This window comes from Artemia sp. Qi Xiang Cuo, chromosome 17 (assembly GCF_049724085.1).
Source record: "Artemia sp. Qi Xiang Cuo chromosome 17, ASM4972408v1, whole genome shotgun sequence".
Lineage (NCBI taxonomy): Eukaryota > Metazoa > Arthropoda > Branchiopoda > Anostraca > Artemiidae > Artemia > Artemia sp. Qi Xiang Cuo.
In genome coordinates, this window is record NC_142810.1 from 47,009,333 (window position 1) to 47,035,538 (window position 26,206).

Here is a 26,206-nt window from a genome sequence, read left to right on the forward strand (position 1 = left end):
TCGTTTCTTAATTATTATATTTTTATCCTGTTTTATTTTATTAGCATTAACCAAACTTGACTTCTTTCGTGTGTTGGATGTAATGCACAAGTACCTTCAGTTACTTGAAATGTGTGGTTCTAAAAAGCTTTCAATTCAGAATAATGGTTGCGATTTTAAAGGCTCAGTATAAATATTTCAACGCAGCCATTGAACCACCGTGACGCATAAACTTGCAGCAAAAAAAACGGAGGAAATTTATTGGGTCACGAAAAAACGGCTGTTGCCTCTGTCAGTACGATAGGCGTTCGATTCGTAAAATCTTGACATCGTATCGACATTTTGCCGTCTTTTGACTTCACAAAAAAAAGTCCACTGTTTTTCTTGTAGACATAAAAATTATACTTTCAAGCTGCAAATTCAAAATATACGGTAGTTTGACGACATTCATGTTTTAATGATAGTTTGCTTGCGTTCGAGGATGGCCAGGAGCAGGAGAATCAACTACTTAACTAAACAAAGTTGATAGTTTGTTAATCTTATATTACTAAACGAGCACTAATTGTATATTTGTATTAATATGTTTGTATAATATACAAATAATATAACATTTGTATAATATATAAATTTATAAAGATAAATTTATCTCTAAATTTTATTTGAAAACGGCACTTTAATTTTTTCTCAAAATTGCCGTATTATCATTTTCTGGTTGACAACCGATCTAGACAAGGCCGCATCCAGGGGAAGGGGGGTAGTGAGTTCGAACCCCCCCCCCTCCCTCCCGAAATGTTTGCCTGACTCGCAAAAACGTGAGAAAAACAAATATAGACACATTTTGATGCGTTTTAAAGTTTTTTGACCCCCCCCCCCTGACAAAAAATCATGGATATGTCCCTGGCTCTAGGTATGTTACTAGAAAAATTTGTTTCCCCCTACAAGCCATTTTAATATATTTCATAAATTGTGCGCTGACTGAAATTAGGGACCTCTGAAGGTCAAAAGCCTTGCGCATAAGCAGTATTGTAAGAGGTATTGTAATAAGTAAGAAAATTACAATAACAATTTGTAAACAAGAGAAAGAAGAAAAATTTTCTAAAAATAATTTGTTTTGTCTAAAGATTAGGAATTTTTTCACTTTGTATTCTAATTCTGTGTGCTTTGTAATTTGTTCTGTTGGTGATTTCCTTATATTTTTTTTTAATTTTTGTGTGTATATGACCCTTGGGCTTTTGAAATATACTGATCTATCTGTCTATCTATGGTTTGTTTGAGAAGATTATTCGTAATAAGATAATTGTTCGTTTTCCTTTGTGAAAAAAGAACCTAGATAGGTCATTACTAACAACTCCGGGAAAATTTGGATGGGGCCATAATTTTGGAAAAATATTTTTCAGATGAATGATGTCGCATATACCTAGACGTCCAAAACCCTTAAAATAAAAGTTGTTTCTCGAAAGAGACCAAAAAATTGTCTTTCTTTCCACCGACTGAAGCTCGGTACCCTGAAATTCCAGCATTAAATGGTATTATGGTGTTAGATTTGAAATTACTGCCAAAAAAAAGTATGTTCGATTTGCTAATCCGAATTGACATAAAAAGGTACGAATCAAACACCAAAGAGCAAAATGTCGATATTAAATTGGCGTTCTATCAACTTCGAAATGGTTCTTTTCGAAGTTAAAAAGAACTGGTTTCGGAATGTTTCTTTTTCCAAGTTAAAAATAGTAATATAGCTCTTCGAAAATATAGAGATTTCGAAAATGGTAATATAGTTCAATAGCAATATGTTATAATAACGTGGCTTAGATGATGCAGCGTAATCGGTAAATAAATTCATCATGTCAGCAGACGGTATGGGATGATCTTATCCATAATCCTTAGGCTAATAGCGGGTAGTTATGAGGCTGTAGTATCTCAGTGTTTGGGTTGGGGGCATACAATGCGTGTAGAAGGAGTATTTTTAACATTTTGTTTAGCGTTCCATGCTAAGGTTAGTGAATAATTGTTACCATGTTTTAGCCTAATGGTTATTGCGAAACATCTTTTGGTAGCCTTTTTTTATTATTTCAAGCCATATGTTCGGGTGTTTTCATCACAATTAAATTAACGGCTTAGTCACTCAGCTAACACGGGCATTCAGTATTTTGTAAAGGGGAGAGTTAGGGGCATGTAGAGTTCCTTTAAAATATGCAGAAAGTTTGTATGAGCCATACTGTAAAGGTACCTTCCATTTTAATCCACGTTTTTCCAAATTTTTTATGTAGCTTTGGACTACAAGTGACCCTGTCAGGGGGATATTCAATTGCCGTTGTAGTGACTACTGTATTAGGAAAAGCATTGAATACAAATATAATCGTACTAGGCCTACTATTTTTGTTATTGATATTTCGAATATTTTAAACAAATTAAAAATAAAACTTCAAAATAGGGATAAAATCCTTTTTAATAGACAGTGTATAGAAATTCACAAAAATACCACGTGGCCCATCCCCTAGCGGGTCTAGGGGTTATGTCATCCCAGGAGACATATTTATTTGACATTTCGAATATTTTAAACAAATTAAAAATAAAAGTTCAAAATAGGGATAAAATCCTTTTTAATAGACAGTGTATAGAAATTCACAAAAATACCAGATATTTCGGTCACGTATACAGTGACCGTCATCAGTAGCAAAACGTCATCAGTTTTATTACTGATGGCGGTCACTGTACATGTGACCGAGATATCTGGTATTTTTGACTGAAACATCGGAAAGTGGTCGGAAAGTAAATGAACAAAGCTTAGAAAAGCTTAGAAATGTTTAGAAAGATCTGTACGAATTCGAAGCACTGAATTACAGTTGACAATGCCCTAGCTTCAATGCAATTATCTTTTCGAATATTCTCTAATTATATATTCGAATATATAAGTTCGAAGAAACGAAGCCTACTTGCTGCAATTATCTTCCGAACATTTATTATAGCTAGGGTTTTCCGTTTCTCCCCCCCCCCACAAACCCAGGCACGTAAGCAGACAATTATTTCTAGATACAAAACATTTTGGGTGAGAGAGGTCAAAATTCAAAAAATAAGAGGCTAATTATTCAAAAAGATGCCTGTAAATGCTTTAAAAGATGTTTGAATTCCCATAATAGGGAATTTTCACACTTCTCGGGGATGAAAATTCACCAGAACTGCAAATACATAAAAGTTCTATAAATGTTGCATGAAAATACGGAAAAAGAAACCACACGGACCAGGCTCCAACATTATTAAACTAATAATGATAGTCTAATAATGATATCAATGATATCTTATGATATCAATCCAGCGGAATAAGAAGTCAGAAGGAAGTTTCAACTAAAATGTATTTTGATTGTAGATCAAATTAAAAGAAATTATTATACCGAAATCTTAGCAATAAAGAAATAATATTTGGTACTGGTGCATTATACCTAACACACGAAAGAAGTGAAGTTTGGTTAAATCTAATGAAATAAAATAAAATAGGATGAATATGTAACATTTTAGAAACAAATTTTGACTATATATTTGCTCATTAGGGGGAGTGAGGGGCAAAGCATAGCTTATATCAAATACGTAGCCTAACCTTACCTAGGTACCTCCCACCCCCTAAACCCCAAAAAACAACAGTTTAAATATTGTAAATTCAATGAGAAACCACGCTTTGCGATCAATTTAGATAGCAAATACCCGTTTGACGGGTTTCCATGTCTGCATTCCTTGGGCAGTCTATACCGCTGTATTAGGTATAATGCACCATTATCTAATATTTTTTAGCTTTAAGCGCTTAGCTTTTAGCCCTTAGATAAAAAAAAATCAAAGAAAAAGTGCAATTTTCCTGAGATAAAAATCTTAAAGCGGGGATAACATCTCCATTTCTTGGGGACATTATTCCCATATCCCCAACAAATGGGTATAATATAATTTACATTAAAGAAATAGATATGGAGGGGGTATTTTGAGCTAAGCAATGATGAAGGAACCGCAGGAGTTAAGCAATGATGAAGGAGCTAAGCAATGCAGAAGGAAAGTTATGTTTGTACTGCCTGTAAAAAATAATGAAAAAAAAAACAGGAAAAAAGATGGTACTTTCCCATTATATGGGCCTTTACAAGGAAACCAGTGACGAAAAACCCGTTCTTAACGGGTTAATTCAAGACACCGCTATAGAGTAATACAATACATAGCGTGGTTTTAATTGCGTGTACGATGTTTAAACTATTGTTTTTTGGGATTTAGGGGGGGGGGAGGGAGGTACCTAAGTTAGGTTAGGTTACGTATTTAAGGTACTGTTTTGCTTAATGGTACACACTAAAGAAGTGAAGTTGGTTTAATTCTAATAAAAAAATAGGATGAATATATAATAGTTTAGAAGCAAATTTGGGCTATATATTTGCACATTAGGGGGTGGGGGGTAAAGCATGGCATATATTAAATACGTAACCTAACCTAACCTAGGTACCTTCCCCCCTCTTAACCCCAAAAAACCACAGTTTAAATATTGTAAATTCAATCAGAAACCACGCTCTTCGATCAATTTAGATAACAATTATCCGCTTTACGAGTCTCCAGCACTGCATTCATTCAACTGTCTATAGCCGTTGTGTACCATTAAGCAAAACAGTGCCGTATTTAATACATGCTATGCTTTACCCCCCACCCCCCTAATGACCAAACATATAGCGCAAATTTGTTTATAAACTATTATATATTCATCCTATTTTATTTCATTAGCATTAACCAAACTTGACTTTTTAGAAAGGCCCATATAATGGGAAAGTACCAAAAAGATTATATTTCATACAAAAAAGAAACATAAAAGAGGTAAATCAAGAATAACAAAACATAAAATTACGCACAAAAATTATCATGTTGAAAAGTATTTATTCTTTAATAATTTTCGTATTTGGCTTGCTACAATAGTTCAAGGAATTTTTTTGATCAATTTTTATTATATTATATCAACTTCTACTCGAGGTTAGTCCACTATCCTTACCCTCGTGTACATTTTCGAGTGTCAATTCCACAGCCATGCGTGGCGTACTCCGCTTTAAACATAGACTCACTTTCTTCTCGAAACACCTCCTCATATCACGCGTGGTAAACTCCCACCACGCGTAGTGCTCGCCATATGGTGAACACGATTTTTTAAAGCGACAAAGTGCAGAGACCTCCCGCAATGATATATTTAACAAGGTAGACATACAAAATAAGCTCAAATTAACTGACTCGTAATATTTTCCAATATCTATAGAATTTTACAAACTAAGGCTTTACTGAAAAGGCAAAACTAACCCCAAAAAATAAGACGTCCTGTTAAGAGTGGGCAATTCCATAAGGTTATTAATAGTCTTTCACCAGTCGTGACTCGTAATATCACTAACTTTTAGCACACAATTACACTTCTTGAAGAAAAACTTAAGCAAGCTCAGTTTTCAGTAAAGCGCCAGTTTTTGGAACTCTACTGATGCTAGAAAATTTCACGAGTCGGTTTATTTGATTCACTTTTGTAGATAAATCTTATGTAAGCTGCAACGTAATAATTTGAGCTTGTTTTAAGTTTCAACTTCGCTTGTTACCTTCGTAAGAAAAAACTTCTTTTTTAAATTTTTGCTCGTTTTAATTTTTGTAATGAACACTATAAACCTTTAAAAAAAATTTTTTTACTTACGCAACGAGACTAAAGAAGTCAATGATTATTTGTTAAAACAGAACATTAAAAACAATTTCAATCCTTGTATCCCATAAGCATTCCCATGAGATATATGCAACTTGTCACAACTGATCGATCCAAGGAGTATGTTGTCATCGATAACTTTGAGAATTTACACATAACAAATCAAATGAAATACATAATGGTATTTTTTTTCAAAGTGCATTTTCAGTTTTCACTTACTAAGGGGGTGGGAGTAGGAGTGAACAAGTGGGATATTATAAACCCCAGTAAAGTATATTATAAACTCCCATTAAGTAAACCCCCATTAGTAAAGTATTATAAACCCCCATTAAAGTGTTTTCGACCGTCGAGATCACAATGGTACACTCGTTATGTTTCCTGGGCTTTCCAGTCCTAAATGCCATCGAAAAGTGCATTTTTGATGGCACATGGCACTTGACGATGGAGTTATCAAGGCGATTTTATAAGATGCAGTAGCTTTTAATTGAGTCTCTCTGAGATCTTGCGGTAGCCTTTTAGCTCTAGGAGAAACAACTTTCTACCTAACTAACTGTACAATGCTAACTACAGCTACGTATTGTTTTTGTACTCACAGTTTATTACGAGCACGAACTGTTTGATACTTCAATTAAAAACAATAAAAAACACTTGTTTCTAAATGGCGAACCTGGTCCATTGCTTTCCTTAGCAGAACCTCCCAGTACCACTATTTTGGACTATCGTTCTTGCGCACTGAAAACAGTGTTGCCGCTCCTAGTGATTTATCACTATTTTTAGAGATTTTTATATGACGCAAACAAAAAAAGTCACTAAATCAGCTCATAAATGGCTACATTATTCAAAGAAAATCACTAAATCAACCAAAAATACCTAAAATCGTGTGATTTATTTTTTCAACGGGTGGAAACTCTGACTGGGAAGCGAATGGGCATGTAAGGTGTGTATTGGAAAGTTGTACCATCCGTCCTAAATTTGAACCAACGGTAGCGTCGAATTCGGATTTTTTGTGTGAAAAAAATACCTTCTCTTACTTTTCTCTTAAAATTCCTTATACTTTTCAAAAGGCTGTGAGATTTTAAATAAAATCAAAACATGGTTTTTTATAGATATATGGATTTTATATACAGGTTTAGCCATTTGTCTGTTATGCAGGTCTAGAATAAACAGGAATATTTACATGTAAAGTGAACAGAGAAAGGTTTTATACCCTTTTCTTAAAGCTCTTTATAATTTCCAATGGGTATAAGGTTTTAGTTAAACTGAAAGCATAGCTTTTTGTAGATACACTAATTTTGACTATCGGTTTAGTCATTTGTGGATTATTAAGCTTTCAATAAAGAAGCATATGTACATGTAAAATCCATGGACAAACTTTTTCTTACTTTTCTATTCCATGTGCCGGGACACAGTGACATAAAAGGGCAAAAACGTGACATATTTTAGAAATTTAGGGCATAAAAGGGCGAAAAGGAGGCACTGGATTGAACTGGATCGAACTGCGTATTGAAACGCAGAGTACATCTGCTTTTTTTCTTCTTTTTCTATTCCATGTACCGGGATACAATGTCATAAAGGGGTAAAACCGTGATATATTTTAGAAATTTTGGACATAAAAGGGTGAAAAAGGCGCACATTTTGTAAATTATATGACATAAAATGAAATATTTCCCAATTGTATATTTATTTTTGTATTTTTTTTTTTTTTTGAGTATCCAGGTTTCGCAAGAAATGCCGTGAGTATAGGACTTTCTCCAAAGTAAAGGATTTGCATGTTTATACGAGTCTTGTACTTTTTTACTAAGTCAGTTTGTATGAATGTTTTATATCGATTTTTCTCGTTTTCATTATATTTTATGTTAACTGGCGCTTTAAAAGAGGTTTACAAAGCGTCTTAAGGTCAATCATACAACTGGTAAAAAATTACCTCTAGTTTTTGAGATTTCAAGATGGATACATATTAGCTAAAAAGGACACATTTTTGGATGCTCAGGGGACACATTTACAGACCAAAAAGTTGGCAACCCTGGCTATCAAGCTTATCTGAAACCTTTGAAAAACATAAGAATGTGAAATGAAATACTAAGAAAGTATTTTTTCATCTACCTTACATAAGTATATATGCCTATTAATGGTTATACAGGGTTATGGTGAAATAAACAATATGCAGTCAAAAAGTCTGGATTTTTTATTACATGTATAATTTGATTTTTTTTTTTCTTTGGTTAGATTTGGATTTTAGTGGCGAATTAAGAGAGGGTGTTATTATGCTATCCTTATTTTAATTAGTGTTGTTAATGTCTGATATTCAGAGAATTTCAGCCGTCCATCTCCAGTCTTTTTGAGCCTTCATCTTGCCACGGCCGTATTCAGCATTTTTTTTTGGGGGGGGGGGGTTGAAAAAAAAATTAAAGATCAAAAATGTGCTTGTATTACGTTTTTACGAGTCTGATAAACATTTCGGGATGGGGGGGATTCAAACCCCCTAACCCCAGAAAATGACCTTGCCCGGGCAGTTGTGCGTGTATATATTTTATTTTGTAGTTTATAGTAAATAAAGCAAGTCAGGTTCCTTTCGATTTCGGTTACATTTTGTCTCTCGGAAAATCCGCACTTATTTTGACGAACCCCTAATCTTCAGCCCTTCATGATTCTATTTTCATCCTGCTAGTTATTTCGTCGGTTCCAGCTAAGATATCACGCGTTTTTATTTCAATTCGCACTGTTTCGAATAACTAATTATCATTTCGAACCGGATAAGCTCCACAAGCAGTTTAAACTGGATCGAACTGCGTATGGGAACGCAGAGCACATCACGTTTTTTTTATTTTGTTTTTATTTTATTTTTTCCCTTGCCATAAAACATAAATAACATGCAACTGAAACGCCAGGGTTATTTATATTAATTTGGGTGATCGCTACGCAGGTGCCAACTCGTACTTTTACCCTTCGGTAGTTGAGCATTGAGCAACTAGTTGTAAGAAACCATGCTTTAATTACAGGCTTTTAAGAAATGTGCAGAAGACCAAGATTGTCCCGTCGGAACAGTTTGTGATGTGAGCAGAAATTTGTGTATTATAGTCAAGAAAAATAAACAGGTCTCGCATAATGCCACAACTAGAAGATATAAGACTGAGACCCCAGCTCAAAAATTTACTGCAACCACTCCTATCTTAATTAAGGAAATTCCTGTCACTGAAGTAACAATTACAGCTCTTTCAAACTCTGATGCTGTGGCATTCTGTAAGTATTCCTACTCCAGCCCCTCGTCCCCCCCCCCCCCAAAATGAATTTTTATTGAATGCTGACTCACAAGCCTAAGAGGTTTAGCGGCTAAGTAAAATGCTTTTGCAGAATCATAAAATAGCATGTTATAAAATAATAAGAAAAAAATTCTCTATGATCGTGCACTAAATTGAAATCAATTTATTAAGCAATTATTTCTTCTGAAAACAACTCTGATCTACCCAAGTACAATAACCATCAAAATTTGACAGATTTATTCATTACTTAATTTTCCTAATGTTCTTTTACCACTACTTTAATAGAAGCTCAGGAGGCCACACTTACTTGTACTTGCAGCTGGACTAAGTGCTTTCCACCTTATCTGGTATCTAAAATTCAGATGTTTCGCAGGATGTTTCTTAGCAGGCCGCATGACATATGATCTATTGTATAATTTTTTCTGTCCTTTCCGACTTTTCTATGTGATGATTCGGTACGGCTTTGTTGCTTGCCAACTAAGAAAGCAATAAGTAACAAGCTTGAAGGCGTGCATGTCTTATCTTCTTAGAGTAACGCTCTTTTTTGTTTTTCCTTTTTCATATCCTTAATAAATTAAATTAAATTAATGAAAATAATGAAATCTTAAACTGAATGAAAGCCACGTAAGCCAAACATCCAAAATAAACTTTTAGTTCTGCAAATTTATTATTTTTCGCTTTTTGCATGGCATGAAAATGAAGCGAAATTATTCTTTCGACTTATTTAATAATTTTTTCTTGTGTTCTTTTAGAAGGCTTTTTGTGCGTTCCATCTTAACTTGTCATGTAGAGATGTAGATTCACTTTTTTTCATTCGTTGAGATTCCTTTATAAAAAAAAGAAAGGGTCAAAATGTTTCCTTGGCTCCTTGGTAAAATATATTTAAATAACGAGGTATTTATTTTCATTTAGGTTGGGGTTAATTTCGTAAGAGGATGTAAATTATGAAGTGGCATGCTACTTAAATGCGGACAAGGGAGGAGTCAGACCTATGACCCATGAAATTACTTATTTTTCAAAAGCCCCATACCCTAATATGTTCAACCATTTTCATAAAATTGCCGGATTGTTTTACTGTTTCGATGACTTGAGGCTTCGTACAATTAATTAGTATTCTAGGATCTACGTGATCTACTTCAAATTCAAATACGTGGGAGTCAGCAGCAGGGGCTTCTGCATCTGACAACGGAATTCAAGGGTTCAAGTGGTTATGGTTCAAGGGGTTAACACTGAAAAAATAACACTGCCCTAAAACCTTCATAATTCTGAAACAAAAACAAAATCTTTAAAAATAGTGGTTTTCAGTTATGAATACACCTGAGATAGGCCTAAGGAGGGGGGGGGCACAAAGCTTTTTTTAATGCCTTTAGCTCTTTAAATATTTGTATCTCATTTAGATAAATGCAGCATACCTTAATTTGGTCTTAAAGCTATGACCAACCAGAGTACAGAATACTTTCCTTCCCCCCTTAACCCCATTTCTTTTTTATTTCCTGCGGTCCAAAGCCGTTGCAACAACTACAGAGTATACAGACCCATATCTCTTGCTTGCCAACCCACTAAAATCCTCACGGAAATACTCCTAGGCCGCATAAGAAACATGAGAGACCGCATAAGGCCGCATAAGAGGCCGCATAAGACAAGACATGTTATACCTGTTTATCAAGCTGGATTCTATCAGAACAGATCCAATATATACCAAATATTTGTCATGAAACAAATCACGGATCGATATTTGGAATTCGGTAAAGAGCTATACCAACTGTTTATCGACTTTAAGCAAGCCTTTGACCTAATATGGCGAGATGGTCTCTGCCATATCTTGACTCACTAAGGAATTTCCTCTTACATTATCGAAATTATAAGGAGTATGTACAAGAAGGTGAAAAGCATAGTGCAGACTAGTGAAGGACTCACTGAGGAGTTTTTACCTCTGCAGGGGTTCTCCAAGGATGCCTCCTCTGACCCACTCTTTTCTGCCTATTCCTAAACAGTGGGCTGGCAGTTGTCCCTCATAACACGGGAATAGTCTTGGGAGGATACCTTTTTAACCGACTTGCCTATGCTGATGACATTAATCGTCTGAGCGGAAAAATAGAGGAGATCCAAGCCAGTGCAAACTCTCCCAACGAAGCACCTAGTTGTTTTGGAATGATGATAAACGCCTGCAAGACCAAGGTGATGAAAGTATCACAGCATGCATATACTGGCCCCTCCCCTCACCAAAGTCACTATTTGGGGTGAGGAAATCGAATGGGGCGACCAATTTATTTACCTAGTAAGTGTTCTGAACTCCAGAAACGACTCCTCAAAAGAAATCAAACGACACCTGGCTCTTGCCTCTGCATGCTTCAAGTCACTGTGCTCTATTTGGAAAAATAGACACCTCCCCTTAAAACGAGATCCGACTCATCCGTACCTTAGTGATTCCAGTTGCAACGTATGAAGCAGAGACATGGACTCTAAAAGCCGATGACAAGCACCAACTGGTAGTATTTGAAACTAAATCGCTCCGAAAGCTCAGTGGTATTACTTACATTGACCGATTATCAAACGAACAACTGCTGTCCTCCTTGGATTGCCCTCAAACCATCATGCAGATCGTCAAAACTCCAGCAGCTCCGATGGTTAGGACACGCTCAGTGTATGTCCCCAACTCAACTGTCTAAAAATAGCCTTTGAGGGAAGAATAAATGCCTCTCACCCCAGGGATGACCTCCCAAGTGCTGGTGGGGAAACTTTTTTGACCACCCCAACAAAGTACTACTAAGGACTGCAACGGACAGGGAGGCATGCTGAAAGTATTGTTATGATGCCATTGGAGGAGGAGCCCTGAATCGGCCAACCCGGCCGGATGGGAGTTAAGTAAGTAAGTAACTCTATTTTTACCTTTATTATTTCCCATGACATAAGAAAAGAATTAAGTCATCCTTCACATCTCTACCCAAATACATTCATCTAATAAATGATGTAATTTTAATATTTTAATAAAAAAAATTATTCCTTGTTTTTGGTAAACCAATACTGTCATTGTTTTTCCTGCTTTAATTAAAATTTAATTAAAAACTTAATTAAATTAAAATCCTGCATTTTAATTAAAAATTTGGAACTATGAAATTACTATGAAAGGCAGTTTCATGACCAAATCTTTATCTTATCTTACATAATATTCCATGCATATAAAATGTAAAGTAAAAATTAAAATTAAACAATTTTGATTACAAAATAGGCCCAAAGCAATTGAAAATAATTCATTTTCTGAAATTATTTTTTTGCATCTTGTAAAATGTTCAAAAGAATGACGATTTTTGAATAGTATTTTTTCTCAAAACGAATAAGAGAATTTCGGTAAAACCCTCAAAAATACAAGTAAAGTGGAAACACTGGTCATGACTGTGAGGCTTGGAAGTATCTGAAGAGCACAAGCTCCAAATTAGTACAAGACAAACGACAGTTTTGGATGTTTTCTTTTGTCAATTCTAAAAGTGTTGTTTTCAATCCTGGCACATTAAAGTTATTCTTCAAAATTGGAAAAGATCAGAACCCTGAGAGGGAACGTCAATAGTAAACCTGAATCTTTTCTAAGTTATTAAATTTTTATTCTTCAATGTTTAAAAAAAAAATCAGAATCCTGAGAGGCGAACCCTATCAGCTATCGAATGATAGCTGATTTTCTCAAGAACCCTGAGAGAAAATGTAAACCCTAAAAGCCTAAGCCTAAATCTCCCTGGCACATTAAAGTTATTCTTCAAAATTGAAAAAGATCAGAACCCTGAGAGGGAACGTCAATACTAAACCTGAATCTTCCCTAAGTTATTAAATTTTTATTCTTCAATGTTAAAAAAAAAAAATCAGAACCCTGAGAGGCGAACCCTAAACCTTAATCTTCCTGAGATATTGAAGTTTTTTTCTTCAAAATTTGAATGTCTTATAATCTTCTTGGGGAGTCAGCCATACCCAATTTAATTATCATGCAATTTAGCTATCATAATGATTATAACTTTTTTTTCTAGCCCCACCTCCCGAGGATGCCGAAAATCGATTAATTGAAATTGATGTCGACACACATAATGTTTACATACCGCTACTGATGCTCAGTCTCCAAAATTTTTATGAAAAAATTATTTTTTCACTTGGTGTAATTATTATACTTCCCATTGCAATAGTATTAGGTATTGCGTTTCTTATTTTAATAATACCTTTAGGCTTAGTTTGGCATATTTTTAATGTATTTTTTACTGCTTACGAGACTTCTGGTATAGGAAGAAATATCGGAATTAATAAGCCGAATTTTGAAGGTCTACTGAAAATGGTTCAAAATGCGATAGAAATATATAAAGAAATAAATGAAGTTTAATCAGAAATTGCATGTTTACAGTGATATATTTAGAAATATCAGAGATCTGAAGGAATAACCTAAAATTCTAACCGGAAGGAATCTACCAAAGAGTATGGTAAGAATGAAAACTGGGGCTAGTGTTGACAAAAAGAAATTATCAACGCCATCTAGAGTTTGGCTTCATCAATGTGACAATAAGAATAATTAATTTAATTAGTGTAATTGGTAAAATTAGGGTATTAATAAGCCTCTGATCTCAGTTCCTAACAAAAAAAATGATTACAGAGCTTGAAAAATGCCAAGTATCACCACGTGCTAGATGGCGTTGAAAGTTTTTTGCTTCCGTCACTAGCACCAGTTTCGACTCTTGTAAGTTACCCACACTCTTTGGAAAAAGTGCATGCCGTCAGTGTATTGATAAACTATATGTGGATTTTTCAAAATTCGGGTTAACCTGAGTGTTGGTTGCATAAGTAAATTCATGTAAAGAAAAAACGAATTTATCAGATACAATTTGCTGACAACAAGGCCGTATCCAGGCAGGGGCGTAGGGAGGGGGGGGAGGGCAGATGCCCCCCCCCCTAGACCTTCAAATTTACATTAGATATGACTGAAAAAGCAGATGGTTGGAAAAGCAGTTGATAAAAGGTAGATGGTTGAGAAAACTGGAAATAAACAGAAATGTCCAAATATCGGTTCCGATATCGAAATCGTACCACGACGCGCGCAAATTTTCGTTTTTACTGTAGCACCAAAAATCGCTGCTTAGCACGCAAAATTGGGCAATTTTAACACTTTAGGAATTAACCGTTGTGGCAGCCCTGTACAAATTACTACCTCTTGGTATATCAAATAAGTCTGATGAAAAGAAGCAGCCTAAGTGTTCAACAAGTTTGAGTGTTTTCTAATCAATGGATATCCGGAATTTTTTTCAGATTTTTTCAGTACTATCGACTGCTCCCCCCCCCCCCCCTAGACAATATGCTGCCTACGCCCATGTATCCAGGGAAGGTGCCGTGTTTGACCCCACCCCCCAAAAAATAGCATCTGACTCGTAAAAACGTAACAAAATCCACACAAACAAATTTTTGATGTGTCTTTTAGTGTTTTGTAAAAGATGTGGGTGCGTGTCCCAAAGAGAGACCATAACTGTCACTAAGAACTTTCAAAGCTGAACCAGACGAAGTTTACTTTGGTTCCATGACAAGTCCACAAGGCAGTAGGCTCCATGACAGTTTCTATAGCACCAGACCACAAAATATTAAGTCTAGTATGACTCTAATCATCCACTTACCTATATTTTCTCCTCAGGACTTTGTCCGTTGAAATTCCTTTTAAAGTAATCAACAAACAAGTTTTTTAAGGATAACTTCCCTGGGAGATCATCGCAAATGGAGGTACAGCTTCTTAAAAACCTGTTCTTCAAATATTCAGTGTATGTAATCTGAGTATTGTTTTTTTTTTTTACGTGAATGCCGTTCCACGGATATTCTTTAAGAAGAATGGCTAATTCCAAAATGAAAAAAACGCTTACTTCTAGTTATTTTTGATCTTCCACCATTCTGCTTAGACTTAGATCATTCTGCTCAGACTTGAATAATTCTGCCAAACTTACATCATTCTGCACAGATTAACCTAATTCTATTCAGACTTAAATCGTCATGATCAGACTTGCATCATTCTGTTCAAACTTACATCATTTTGCTCAGAATTGCATCAATCTTTCACCATTGTATCATTCTATCACCTCCTATAATATTTTCACCACCTAATCTTGACGCACCAGACAGGCAAGCAAAAACCCAGACAGATAGAGAAAATGCCCATCTTTCTGGCCATTTTGTTCTAGATTTTTCAAACAGTTCGTGGTAACGAACTGTAAATAAGGAGCGACCCGGCTCAATAGTAACCGTAACTCTGAAAAATGAAACTTTGATACCAATAGATACATCAAAAGAATCAGATTTTTATGTTAATTTCCAATATATAAGTTTTATCAAGTTTAGTCTTACCCATAAAAAGTTATGCGCCTGAGAAAATTTGCGTCATTTTTGAAAAAAGGGGGAAACACCCCATAGAAGTTTCGAGCCCCTATCTACAAAAAAGTGGAATATTGTATTTTTTGCCAGAAAAAAGATCAAGGATGCATGTTTATTTGTTATTTTTTTTCACAGGGGTGATTGTATCGACTCAGTGGTCCTAGAATATCGCGGAAGGGCTCATTCAAACGAAGATTAAAAGTTCTAGTGCCCTTTTGAAGTCACCAAAAAATTGGAGGGCAACTAGGCCCCCTCCCACACTCATTTTTTCCCAGTCACCCGATCAAATTTTGAGATAGCCATTTTGTTCAGCATGGTCGAAAAATACAATAACCATGTCTTCGAGGATGACTTAATCCCCCACAATCCCCGGGGGAAGGTCTGCAAGTTATGAACTTTGCTCAATGTTTACATATAGTATTGGTTGTTGGGAGATATACAGAAGTTTTCAGGGGGGATTTTTTCTGGTTGTAGGGGGGGGGGGTCTTATGTGGGAGGATCTTTCCTTGGATGAAGTTTTCATGGGGGAGGGGACATTGCTATGAAGGGGGCGCCTGATTTCCCAGCATTATTTAAAAAACGATCAGAAATTAAATTAAAAAAAGAAATTCAACTGAAGGTAAGGAGCAAGATCAAAACTTAAAAAGAATAGAAATTATTACGTATACCATTGGGTTCGCCCCCTAGTCATTACCTCACTTTTTACGCTAAAGTATTTTTAGTACTTTCATCAGAGCTATTTATTATAATTAACGTCCTTTGCGATTAAGGGGTCGTTCTTAAAGAATTGAAACAAAATTTGAACTTTAGCGTAAAGAGTGAGGTATTGACTAGGAGACGAACCGCCTACTGAACCGTTTACGCTCTATTACAACACAAAATTGAAAGGTCTATTCATACCAGTGACAATTTTCTAAGAATTATATTTTCTATAGTACTAGCAACCAGCTCACCAGAACATACTACGGGATTTTTGCCTCAAAATTATAAATCAATGGGTTTTTGTCACCCTTTATACCAAAACCGTTTTAATGTGCCAGAAAACGACAGAAAGCACCGCTCTGCTGTGGTATAATGTGTTTTTTTCTACTTAAAATTACTACTACTTTAACTAATTACAAATCACTGCAAAATCAAACCGCCTCAAGCCAACACAGTTACGCACGCTTAACCTCCGTCCCAATCTATTCAAAGCCTCTCTCTTTGCACCTTGAAGTTCCTATTTCCCTTAAATCTTTCCTTACGACCTCCTCCCGCCCCATTCGGGGATGGCCGGCTTTTCGTTTGGCCCCAGACGGTTGACCGACAAGGACAGTGTTCGGCAATCTGTTATCCTTCATCCGCAGATCGTACCCTAGCCATCTCAATCCTTCTTTCATTATAGCCCTAGAAACATAATCACATTTTTCGTACAGCTTACTGGTTTAGATAGGGTCAGTCAGTCGGGTACTCAAATCAATCCGTAGACAATTTCTCTGGAAACAATTTGGAAAATCCTTCACCGGTTCTTGAGTGTCTACGCTTTACTTTCAAACTTTTTTCAACTGTGAAAAAACACACTAGGCCTTTTCAATTCTACTTTTGACATCTTCACTGCACCCACTGTCTTTACAAATCATACGGTCTGTAGTGTTGATAATATAATACTGTATAGTCTGGAAAGCAGGAGTCCATTCCAGTTTTATTCAGAAAATCATATTCAGGCTATTCAGCATAGTTTCTAAAACTATTTAGTTTAAGACCCCTTCACCCCCCAAACAAGCAATAAACAAAAGCAGTCACCTCAGGACCCCCCTTATAGCATAAATAATTTGAGCCTTATTACGTATTATGTCATTAGAGCATTCTTCTTTAATTAATTATTGATTGGCTATTCATTTTCCGAAGTTCACAGTTATCCAATATACGTATATCTCATTGAAATCTATGAGACAATAAATAATTTGAACTTCTGTATATAAGTTTTAAATTATTTCTGACCTACCACGACCCTCTTGGTTGAGAAAGAAAATATAGGGGTAACCCCGAGAGGAAGAGAGAGAAAAAAAAGAGCAGAGAGAGAGGGAAAGGGAGAGACAGAGAGAAAATAATTTCATGTTTTTAGGGTAATATAAAGAATAGAATTCCCTTTAAATTTAAGACACCCAGAAACCTTAAAGGAATCTGTGTTTTAGGGAAGAAATTCTTAAAGGGAAAACAAGGTCAACGAAAAAAGGAGCACCAACTAAATTTAAACTAAAAATATTACAAAGCCTTTTTAAGGTGTGGGGGGGGGGGATTGGAGCTAGTCTGCATCCTCTACCGCTTTATACAGTAATTTGTTCTCACATATCGGATAGCCAAGGCCATATCCAAGAGGGGAGGCTACCGAGTTTGACCCCCTCTCCCAAATTTTTATCCAAGTTGTACAAACGTTGTGAAAATGCATATGAACAAATTTATGGTGTGTTTTTATAGTTTTTTTTTACCCCCCCCCCCCACAAAAAAGTTCCGAACCAAACTCCTGGATATGCTCTTGTGGGATAGCTAAAAAGTATTCACATTTAGGTCATTGGTTTTGATGAAAGCATTTATTATTATAATCAAACACGACAAGTGACATTAGCAAAAAATAAAATCAATGTATCACAGTGAAACGGGCAGAATAAACAAAGGTTTAAACACAAGAGCTTAAAAATACAAAATTATACTTTACATCGTATCCTAAACAAAGACTAAAAGTTTCGTCTGAATGATGTTTAAACAGATATTAAAGCCAATATACACTTCAAGAAATTACAAATAGTTTGTCAAGCACAAAAACTCAAATGCACAAGACCATAAGGCCCAATCTTAATTGGCGTAACAGCGGTTATAAGGTTTCTATGTCTTAGGAAGGGGCCCCACCCTCAAGGCCATATCCAGGGGGGGGTTGAGCCCCCTCCCCCCGAAATGTTTGTTTGACTCCTAAAAACGTGACAAAAATGGATACAAACGAATTTTGTATGCGTTTTTTAGTTTTTTGTGTAACCGCCCCCCCCCCCCCGAGAAAAATATTGGGTACGGCCTTGCCCACTCTCCTCTCCTTTTTTTTTTAACCAATAGCCATTCCGAAGCTGTAACAGGATGTTGCTTCAATACTAAGTTAAAAAGAACGGTTATTGCCGTTATTACTGTTAATTACAGTAACACATTACAGTGTTATTACAGTTATTACGTTATTAACGTTATACCGTGTTATTACGTTATAACGTGCTATTACGTTATAACAGTTATTACTGTTATTACCGATATTCACCGATATTACCGATTTTTTTTTGAACCAATAGCCATTCCGAAGCTGTAACAGGATGTTACTTCAATATTAAGATAATTAGAACAGTTCTTATCGTTATTACAGTTATAACGTTATACAGTGTTATTACTGTTATTACGTTATAACGCGCTATTACGTTATAACAGTTATTACTATTAATACCGATATTCACACTTTTACACAAGAATGATGGTTTCTTATTACCGTTGTTCACCAATTCAGACAAACCACGAAACTAATTAAGATGGGCTTAAGAATTCAATAAGCAAATAACAAACTAATAAAAAAGACTAATATTTCTGGTAGATAGCAAAAATTTCATATATACACTTTTTGGAAAATAACAGTAGACACATTTTTGTATAGTGAGCTTCGAGATAAGTTGTGTAGTATATAGACGTCTTAGTTTAAAATGAATTTAGTCAAGTTTCTCCAATCCTGACCAGTGCAAAAAAGTGCATTGTTTTCACTACCCATCACATGGTTTTCACTACCCACCATAAAAATCTCTAGGGATGGGTTAAACAGGGTACTGTTTAAAAAATTAAATTGTATTGTCGTATATAATTGACTGTCGTTGAAATGCTACAAGCCAGCACCTATTTTGAAATAGGTGCATTTTGTAACTGACAAAATGGTGAAGATGCTATTTGAGCGGGTAACAGAGCAGTTTCCCAAGAGAGCGGAAATCAGAACAAGTCAGTTACAGCAGAACTGCAATTTTAAGAAGAAGGTCGTCATTACAATATAACATGCAGAACAATATTGCACAACTCATTAGACCTCACATAAAGATACTGTAATATGATGATAGATTTTGGGTCCCAGTGGGGTTTTGATGGTGGCCTGTTAATACGTTTTCAAATATATGCCTACTCCAAGAAATCTGTTCTTTCTGGCGTACCCGCCAAAGGATAGACATTTGTTTTACGGTTTACAGCATGCTTGACCTTGTATGTCCTTGTATGAAGGTATGTACTGACCATCTCAGTATTCTTGACCTTGTAACTACTACTCCTTAGCTACACAACTAAGTCCCACAAAAAATTCAAACTTTTCGTGCCAGTTTAAAATTTTTATTTTGCATATAGGCAGTGGTGGATCCAGGGGGCGCGCGCCCCCCTAGCGTAGTCTAAAGTAGTGTAATTTACTTAATTAAGTCTCAAGTTTGCGTTAATTAAACTTTCTCCAAAAGCAATTTATTGGATCAACCTATTTTGCCCCCCCCCTAAAACAATTTTTTTCGGATCAAACTATTTTGCCCCCCCCCCCCCCTAAAAAAAATTCTGGATCCGCCCCTGCATATAGGTGAGTTCAAATAAATGTTCTAACCAGGGGAATACTTTTTAGACACACTGTCAGTAGCACATTCAGAATTTTGTTTTCGAGGTGAGTTTCAAAGAAAAATTGAAAATAGAAAGCACAAATAATCATATATTATTATAAACTCCTTATTTGCGATAGTCCAAAGCAAAATTAAGTAGAAATCCGTTTTTCTTTTGTGGATTTTTGATTAGATATACAAGAAAAAGCCAACTCTCATATGGATAGGGGAGAAGCTCTCCCTCCCTTTGTCAATACCTTAAAGTACCAAGTACATAAGAATAAAAAAATACTTCCCCCCCCGGAGCCATGTCCCTCAGATTCATATCTGAAAGCTATGATTTTCAATGGTTTTTCTCTTGGTTGTTTCGATAACATCGAGTTTTTAGGGAGTACCATATCTTTGTCAGTGTTGCCATATTGAACCATGAAACCAAATAAGCAAAACTAATTAGTTAAATTGAGAACGATTTTCACAAAAATTCAAACCCTAACGACCAGTTGATTCCCGAAGACAACTATGGATTCAAAAAAGCCACATTTTCTTAAGCTGTTGCTGCCATCTGTTTTTAGCTTATTTTGGGCTGATTTTTCACCGAGGTTTCCAATTTAAATTTGACACCCACTACTACCCAAAAATTGCATAAATGCACGTGGAGGCCTTTTCTATTAAAAACTGAATTTCCAATGTTTCCAAATTTCTAAGACATATTTGGTTATCTAAGTTTTCACTCGAACTACTTCGATTAAGTTAACTACTTAACTACTTCACTTAACTACTAACCAATTCAAAAAATCAAATTTCATTTTTACTGTCCTTGGTACTTTTAGTGCACAAGTTTCACAGATGCGTACACAATAAAATCAAATCACTTGAATAAACTAAAACGAAAGGATCTTTCCTCTTATACGGTCAAGAAATTTATTTTGGAGAAAAATAATTCCAAGCTATTTGAAACCCTTTGTATTCTAACAGACACACCAATTGGGGAGGGGGTGGTCCTAGATTGATTCCTCCCCCGAAATTTTGAAAAACACCTTTTTGGTACTTTCATTGAAAAAAAAGTAAATTCAATCCCCTTAGTTTACAAAAAAATTATTTTGCCCCTCCCCTCTACATTTTCGTGCATATATAGACACCAGCCCTAGGTCACCACCAATAACCTGTTCAGTTATCCGACATTGAAAAGGTATTCATTTACTAAAGAAATTGAAATGTATATGGAATGAAAATCCGTATTTATTTGTTAATCAAAAATATAAAAGTTATAAACTGCTTTAAAATCAAACAAACATTGCACGTTTAAAGTCATTTGAACATATAATTGTTTATCTACAATAATTTACAGAATATTTATTTTCGGATTATTTTAGACGTAGCTTAAATTAAATACCATTTAGGGTGTGGATAAATATAATCGACGTAATTACACTTTAATTAGGATTATTGTTGTAATCATAATCAAATTCCGCTTAGATTCCTTCCGCTTACCCAGTGTGCCCTTATGATTGGAGATATAAGACCTTGAACAAAAACCCCTTTAAAAAATAATTAAAAAGCTTTAAAAAATAACTCTCAAAACGGTAAATTTTATGTCGGTAATTTAATTCTCTCAGACATTCGAAAATGCACCGTCCCTACATAACATTCCTAATTATTTTGTCCCATTATTAGACATTTTTTCAAAAGCACAGACAAATTATCAAAGCCTAATTTTTGTAATCAGATTCAACTTCACTATACACAAACATGATCAAAGATTGGCAGTGTCACAACAAAGTAGCAACTAAACGGAAAACAGAATATACAAACATAAAAAAAAGATGGCGGAAGATGGAAGCACGTATCGAGAATTTTTGCTCGTGGGTTTGTTTTTTTCGAGGGGCAGGGAGAGGGCGTAACAACTTTTTTAAAGTATCAAGAATTTCTTTATATGCATTTTGTTCTGTTTTTACAAGTCTACAAAAATTTCATGTGAGGGAGGGGGGGGGGGGGTCAAACCAGAATCCCCCAACCCGTGTCTTCTGAAGATGTATTAGGTTTTGGTGTTTTTTTTTAGGTGTGTACGAATCCTTTAGGATGAGTATCACAGTTAAATGGCAAAATTTGATTTTTCCCTTTTTTAGCCTCACCGCCGAGTAAGCCTCTATAAATTGGTAATAATAAGACGTAGACAAGACTGATAGGATTCTCAAAACAGGAAAAATTTCAAAGTCGGTAATTTAATTCCTTCAGGTAAGCAGAAAGCCCCCCCCCCCCCTATGTAAGACCTCTGCTCATTTTACTTTATTATTAGATATTTTGCGGAACATATTTATATTTTTTTTTCGATTCATCAAAGAATTTTTAATGAAAATTCACTGATGTGAAAAATTCAATACCCAATCAGTTCGGAAAAGCGCTTGTTGAAAACGGTGGCTGTTTTAAAATAAAAGCAGTGCCATCATAGGCAGCGCAATCGCGCTGCCTAAGTAAAGAACAATGTTGGCACGCTGTATTGTTTATTTATTTATGTTTTTTTCCATACCATGGCACTTCGTATCGAAGGAGTTGTTACAGAAACTTCGAAAAGGGCTCATTCGATTGGAAATTGGAGTGGCTAGTGCCCTTTTAATAGTCGATTGGATTTTTTTATATTAATTTTTAGATTTTAGATTTAATCGCCGGGGGGGGGGGGGCCCCGGCCACCGTTTTCATCAGGCGCTTTTCCGAACTGATTGGGTATTGAATTTTTCACATTAGTGCATTTTATCAAAAATTCTTTGTTATATTATCTTTATACAGTGTTTTCAGCTTAGCACGAGACAAGACAAAGACAAGTGAAAGAATATATGGGAAATATACAATTTGGGCTATATATTTGCACATAGGGGGGGGGGGGGATAAAGTATTTGGATAGTTTGAAGTCAGAAAGCAATTCTTTCTAGGTATATGGACACTTAAAAAAATTACAGAAGAACAGCGAGGTGTTTGGAAATTTTGTTAACTAAAAAAAAAAAAAAAATAGAAAAAAATCCCGGTATAAAGTAAATGTAATGTTTCATTTAAGATTTTTTTAAAGTGTTAAATGTTTTTTATTTCAATCACCGTTTTTCCAAGTATTTCATACTATTATTAGGTTAATGTAGTGTTTCATTTAAGTGTTTTATGATGATCGCTGATCAAAGTTTATGTTATTTAGGCCTTTTAGATTTTTACGGACCTTTAATATGAGTACGGCAATTACAGGGCAAAATTTATCGTTTTCCTTCTGTGAAGACACCACCTAGTTAGTGGCGTACATAGGGGAGGGGAGAGGGCAACTGTCCCAAGGCGTAGCCTCTGAGGGGTGGCGCAAAACGAACAGCCTAGGTGTAGAAAACCGTAGCTACGCCTCTGCACCTAGTGTGTCTGTATGATTGGTGAAAATATGGACGTTAAAATTCGTAAATTTAGACATGCGATTGAATTCCAGCAGACACCCCCCCCCCCCCAAAAAAAGTCCTTCCACTTATTTAATTTCATTATCAGACATTTTTAAAAATGCAAAAATAAACTGAGCCTAAGAGTCTGTAATAAGATTCAACTTCACTTGGCATCATGGGCGTAGGGAGGAGGAGGCAGTGGGGGGGGGGGGGCAGCTGCCCCCCCCCTAGACCTTCAAATTTACATTAGATATGGCTGAAAAAGCAGATGGTTGGAAAAGCAGTTGATAAAAGGCCCTCCATCACACTATCGACTGCCCCCCCCCCTTAGACAATATGGTGCCCATGCTTGGCATAAATAACCTTAAAGATTGGCATTATCACAAAGAGCAGTAACTGACTGAGAAATAGAATAAAAACTTTCAAAAAAGTAAAAAACATTCAAAACAAGAAGACAGAGGAAGTCTTAGTCTTAGCACATAAAAAAAGGTTAGTTGTTTTTGATGCTTGAAAAAAAAAAAAAAAAAAAAAAAAAAAAAGACTGAAGATAAACAAGGTAATGGACCCTTTACCAGCATATTCTAATTTATCCTCTCCCATTTTACCGTTTTATTCTCAATATCTGGTAAACTAAACTTCTTTTTACCAATTTCTGTTTTAATTCTTTGCAAAATTTTTCTTTAGTTTCAGAATAATCATATTCTTCCCAAGAAAAAAAGGAGTGGAATTTACGGAGGATATCCACTGTAAAAAAAAAAATCATGTAACACTAGATGGTGATATTAAACGTATTTGAATATTGATAAATGGTTCAGAATTTATATCGGTTTATACTAGTTTTTGATTCTTTTTCTTTTTCCGCTGTTGACTCCAAATTTGGGGTGATTGAAAATTACGTGGCAATTTAGATATTAAATTTAGATGTTTATTTAGATATTAAAATTATTACAAGCGTGAGCATTTTATGCTGCAACACATTTACTTAATTTGAGTTAATCTCTGAAAGTTAATCGCTGAAAGTTAATCTCTATTTTTAAAATAACATTATATTTATTTATTTAGAATTACTTATTTATTTAAATAATATTACCTTTATTTAAAATGACAACAGAGGAGAAACCTGGGAGAGATTTTTTGGAAACGTAACCCCCCCCCACCAGAAAGTCAAAGTTGAACTAATTGACAATGATATCAATTGGGGGAGTAGGGGGACATGTGCCCTCCTAAAGTTTTTTAACCACTACCTAATTTTTTTAAAATAGATTTTTTTTTTTTTTTTCATTGTAAACACGGAATAACTGAGAAATTTGCCCCTGGATTTTAAAGATACATTTTGCTTCTCCCTATATGTTTGTGAATTGAAGCCACTGTAATTACAGGGATGGAGGAGCGATAAATAGCAACAGGGGAGCCTAAGTTTCGGTCGTACGCTTTACAAACTTTAATTCCGTGTCCATCCCTGAATGACAGCCATGTTTTACCGGACACTAAATATGTATCTAACCTATTTTATTCTACCAAAATTACCTACATCTGAGAAGCTTGGAAATTATAGAATCTTTTCAAGGAAACTAATTTTTTTTTCATTTTTTTTTACTTCATATGGAAACTTCAAAAATTATTTATTCAGAGAACAAGCATTTCGACTCGAATAAAATATTACTCTTCAAAGTAATGATATATAAAATCCGAATCAATTGACTAGTCGAAGAAATTTTTAAGAAAGCTTAAAGCATTTAAAGGCTCATTCACACCAAAGTGTGATTAGTTACACAACACACCACTTTAATAATAAATAAACGCTTAAGAAAAAACTAAAAGAAAGAGAACATTTGGAACAATCACTAGATGACTCGAGTGAAGTGGCAGATAATTCGGTTTCAGCGGCAGGATGTGCAATTTCTGGGCGGGGCTCGTGAATTTGGGTGGGACACCCCATCCAAAAAGGGGCACTCAATGATGGGGATTGGCTAACAACTCGCATTCGCATGTCATTGAACTGCCAAAATACTTTTCCTTTGAAAAAGTAAGTTTTACCTAGAAAAGAAAAAAAAATATTCATAAGAAACAACAATAAAAAATAATGAACACTAGGAACCGAAGAAAAGAAAAGACAACAGCAACAGCAACTCAAAAAAAAAAGGGAGGGGTGTTTCCTTTGGTTCTGACAGTCTATTAAATAATTAATAGATTAATCCTGAACTAAGTAGTAGTCTAAAATAAACACATCTTATATAATTAATTAATCAATTAAACATAAATAACTAATTGTAGCCTAAGTTTTGTTCTTTCAATTTCGAAAATTTTGTTAAACTTTTTGATTATTTCATTATCATAACTGAGCAAGTTGTCCATGGACTCTTTTTTCTATCACTTTGGAGGGTAGTGTCCACCAAGCCCCACCTTGGTGGGCCTAACAATCGCTTACTTAATTTTTTTTTTAGACCCATTAGTTTGTAATAAATCGGTCAATGAAAAAAAAAAAAAAAACTATAGTACTAGTGCTGAATTCGAAACAGAGATAAAACTTTAATAAAGTCAAGTTAAATTCAAGAGAGAAGAAAAGAAAGATTACAATAGAAATCATGATAGAGTGCTTTCGAACTTGATTAGAAGAACCGTTTAGATGCCAAATACGCAGAGGTAGTAGAAAAAAGAATAGAGGAGATTCAGTGAGAAGGTATATTTTTATGTATCTATTATCTAGCTGAAAAAAAGTACAATGTTTAAGTTTGCTTATGCATTTCATGTGCTGAGAATTGTCGGAGCAAATTTCCGCACGGACAAATCAATTAAATTGATTAATTAAGTCGAGTCAGCTAATTAAAGAACAAAGATCTGGATATAGGTTAAAAACCTATAACAGTTTTACAGTATAAACAG

The 26,206-nt window shown here is 35.1% G+C and overlaps 2 protein-coding genes across 2 annotated transcripts in view; one reads left to right on the forward strand and one right to left on the reverse strand.

The window, feature by feature from the left end:
• The first annotated feature begins 1,921 nt into the window (after positions 1–1,921).
• LOC148942267 (uncharacterized) lies at positions 1,922–13,279 on the forward strand. Its single transcript, XM_089103474.1, has 3 exons — positions 1,922–1,972; positions 8,662–8,902; positions 12,936–13,279. The coding sequence occupies exons 1-3, from the start codon at positions 1,922–1,924 to the stop codon at positions 13,277–13,279; spliced, it is 636 nt and encodes a 211-aa protein (XP_088959600.1).
• Positions 13,280–20,925: 7,646 nt separating this feature from the next.
• The window catches only part of LOC148942268 (matrix metalloproteinase-2-like), a 210,179-nt gene continuing 204,898 nt past the window's right edge, over positions 20,926–26,206 (reverse strand). The window contains exon 11 of the mRNA XM_089103556.1: positions 20,926–25,360. Coding sequence (XP_088959682.1) covers positions 25,092–25,360 — 269 coding nt within the window. The 3' untranslated portion in view covers positions 20,926–25,091. The remainder of the gene's footprint in view (positions 25,361–26,206) is intronic.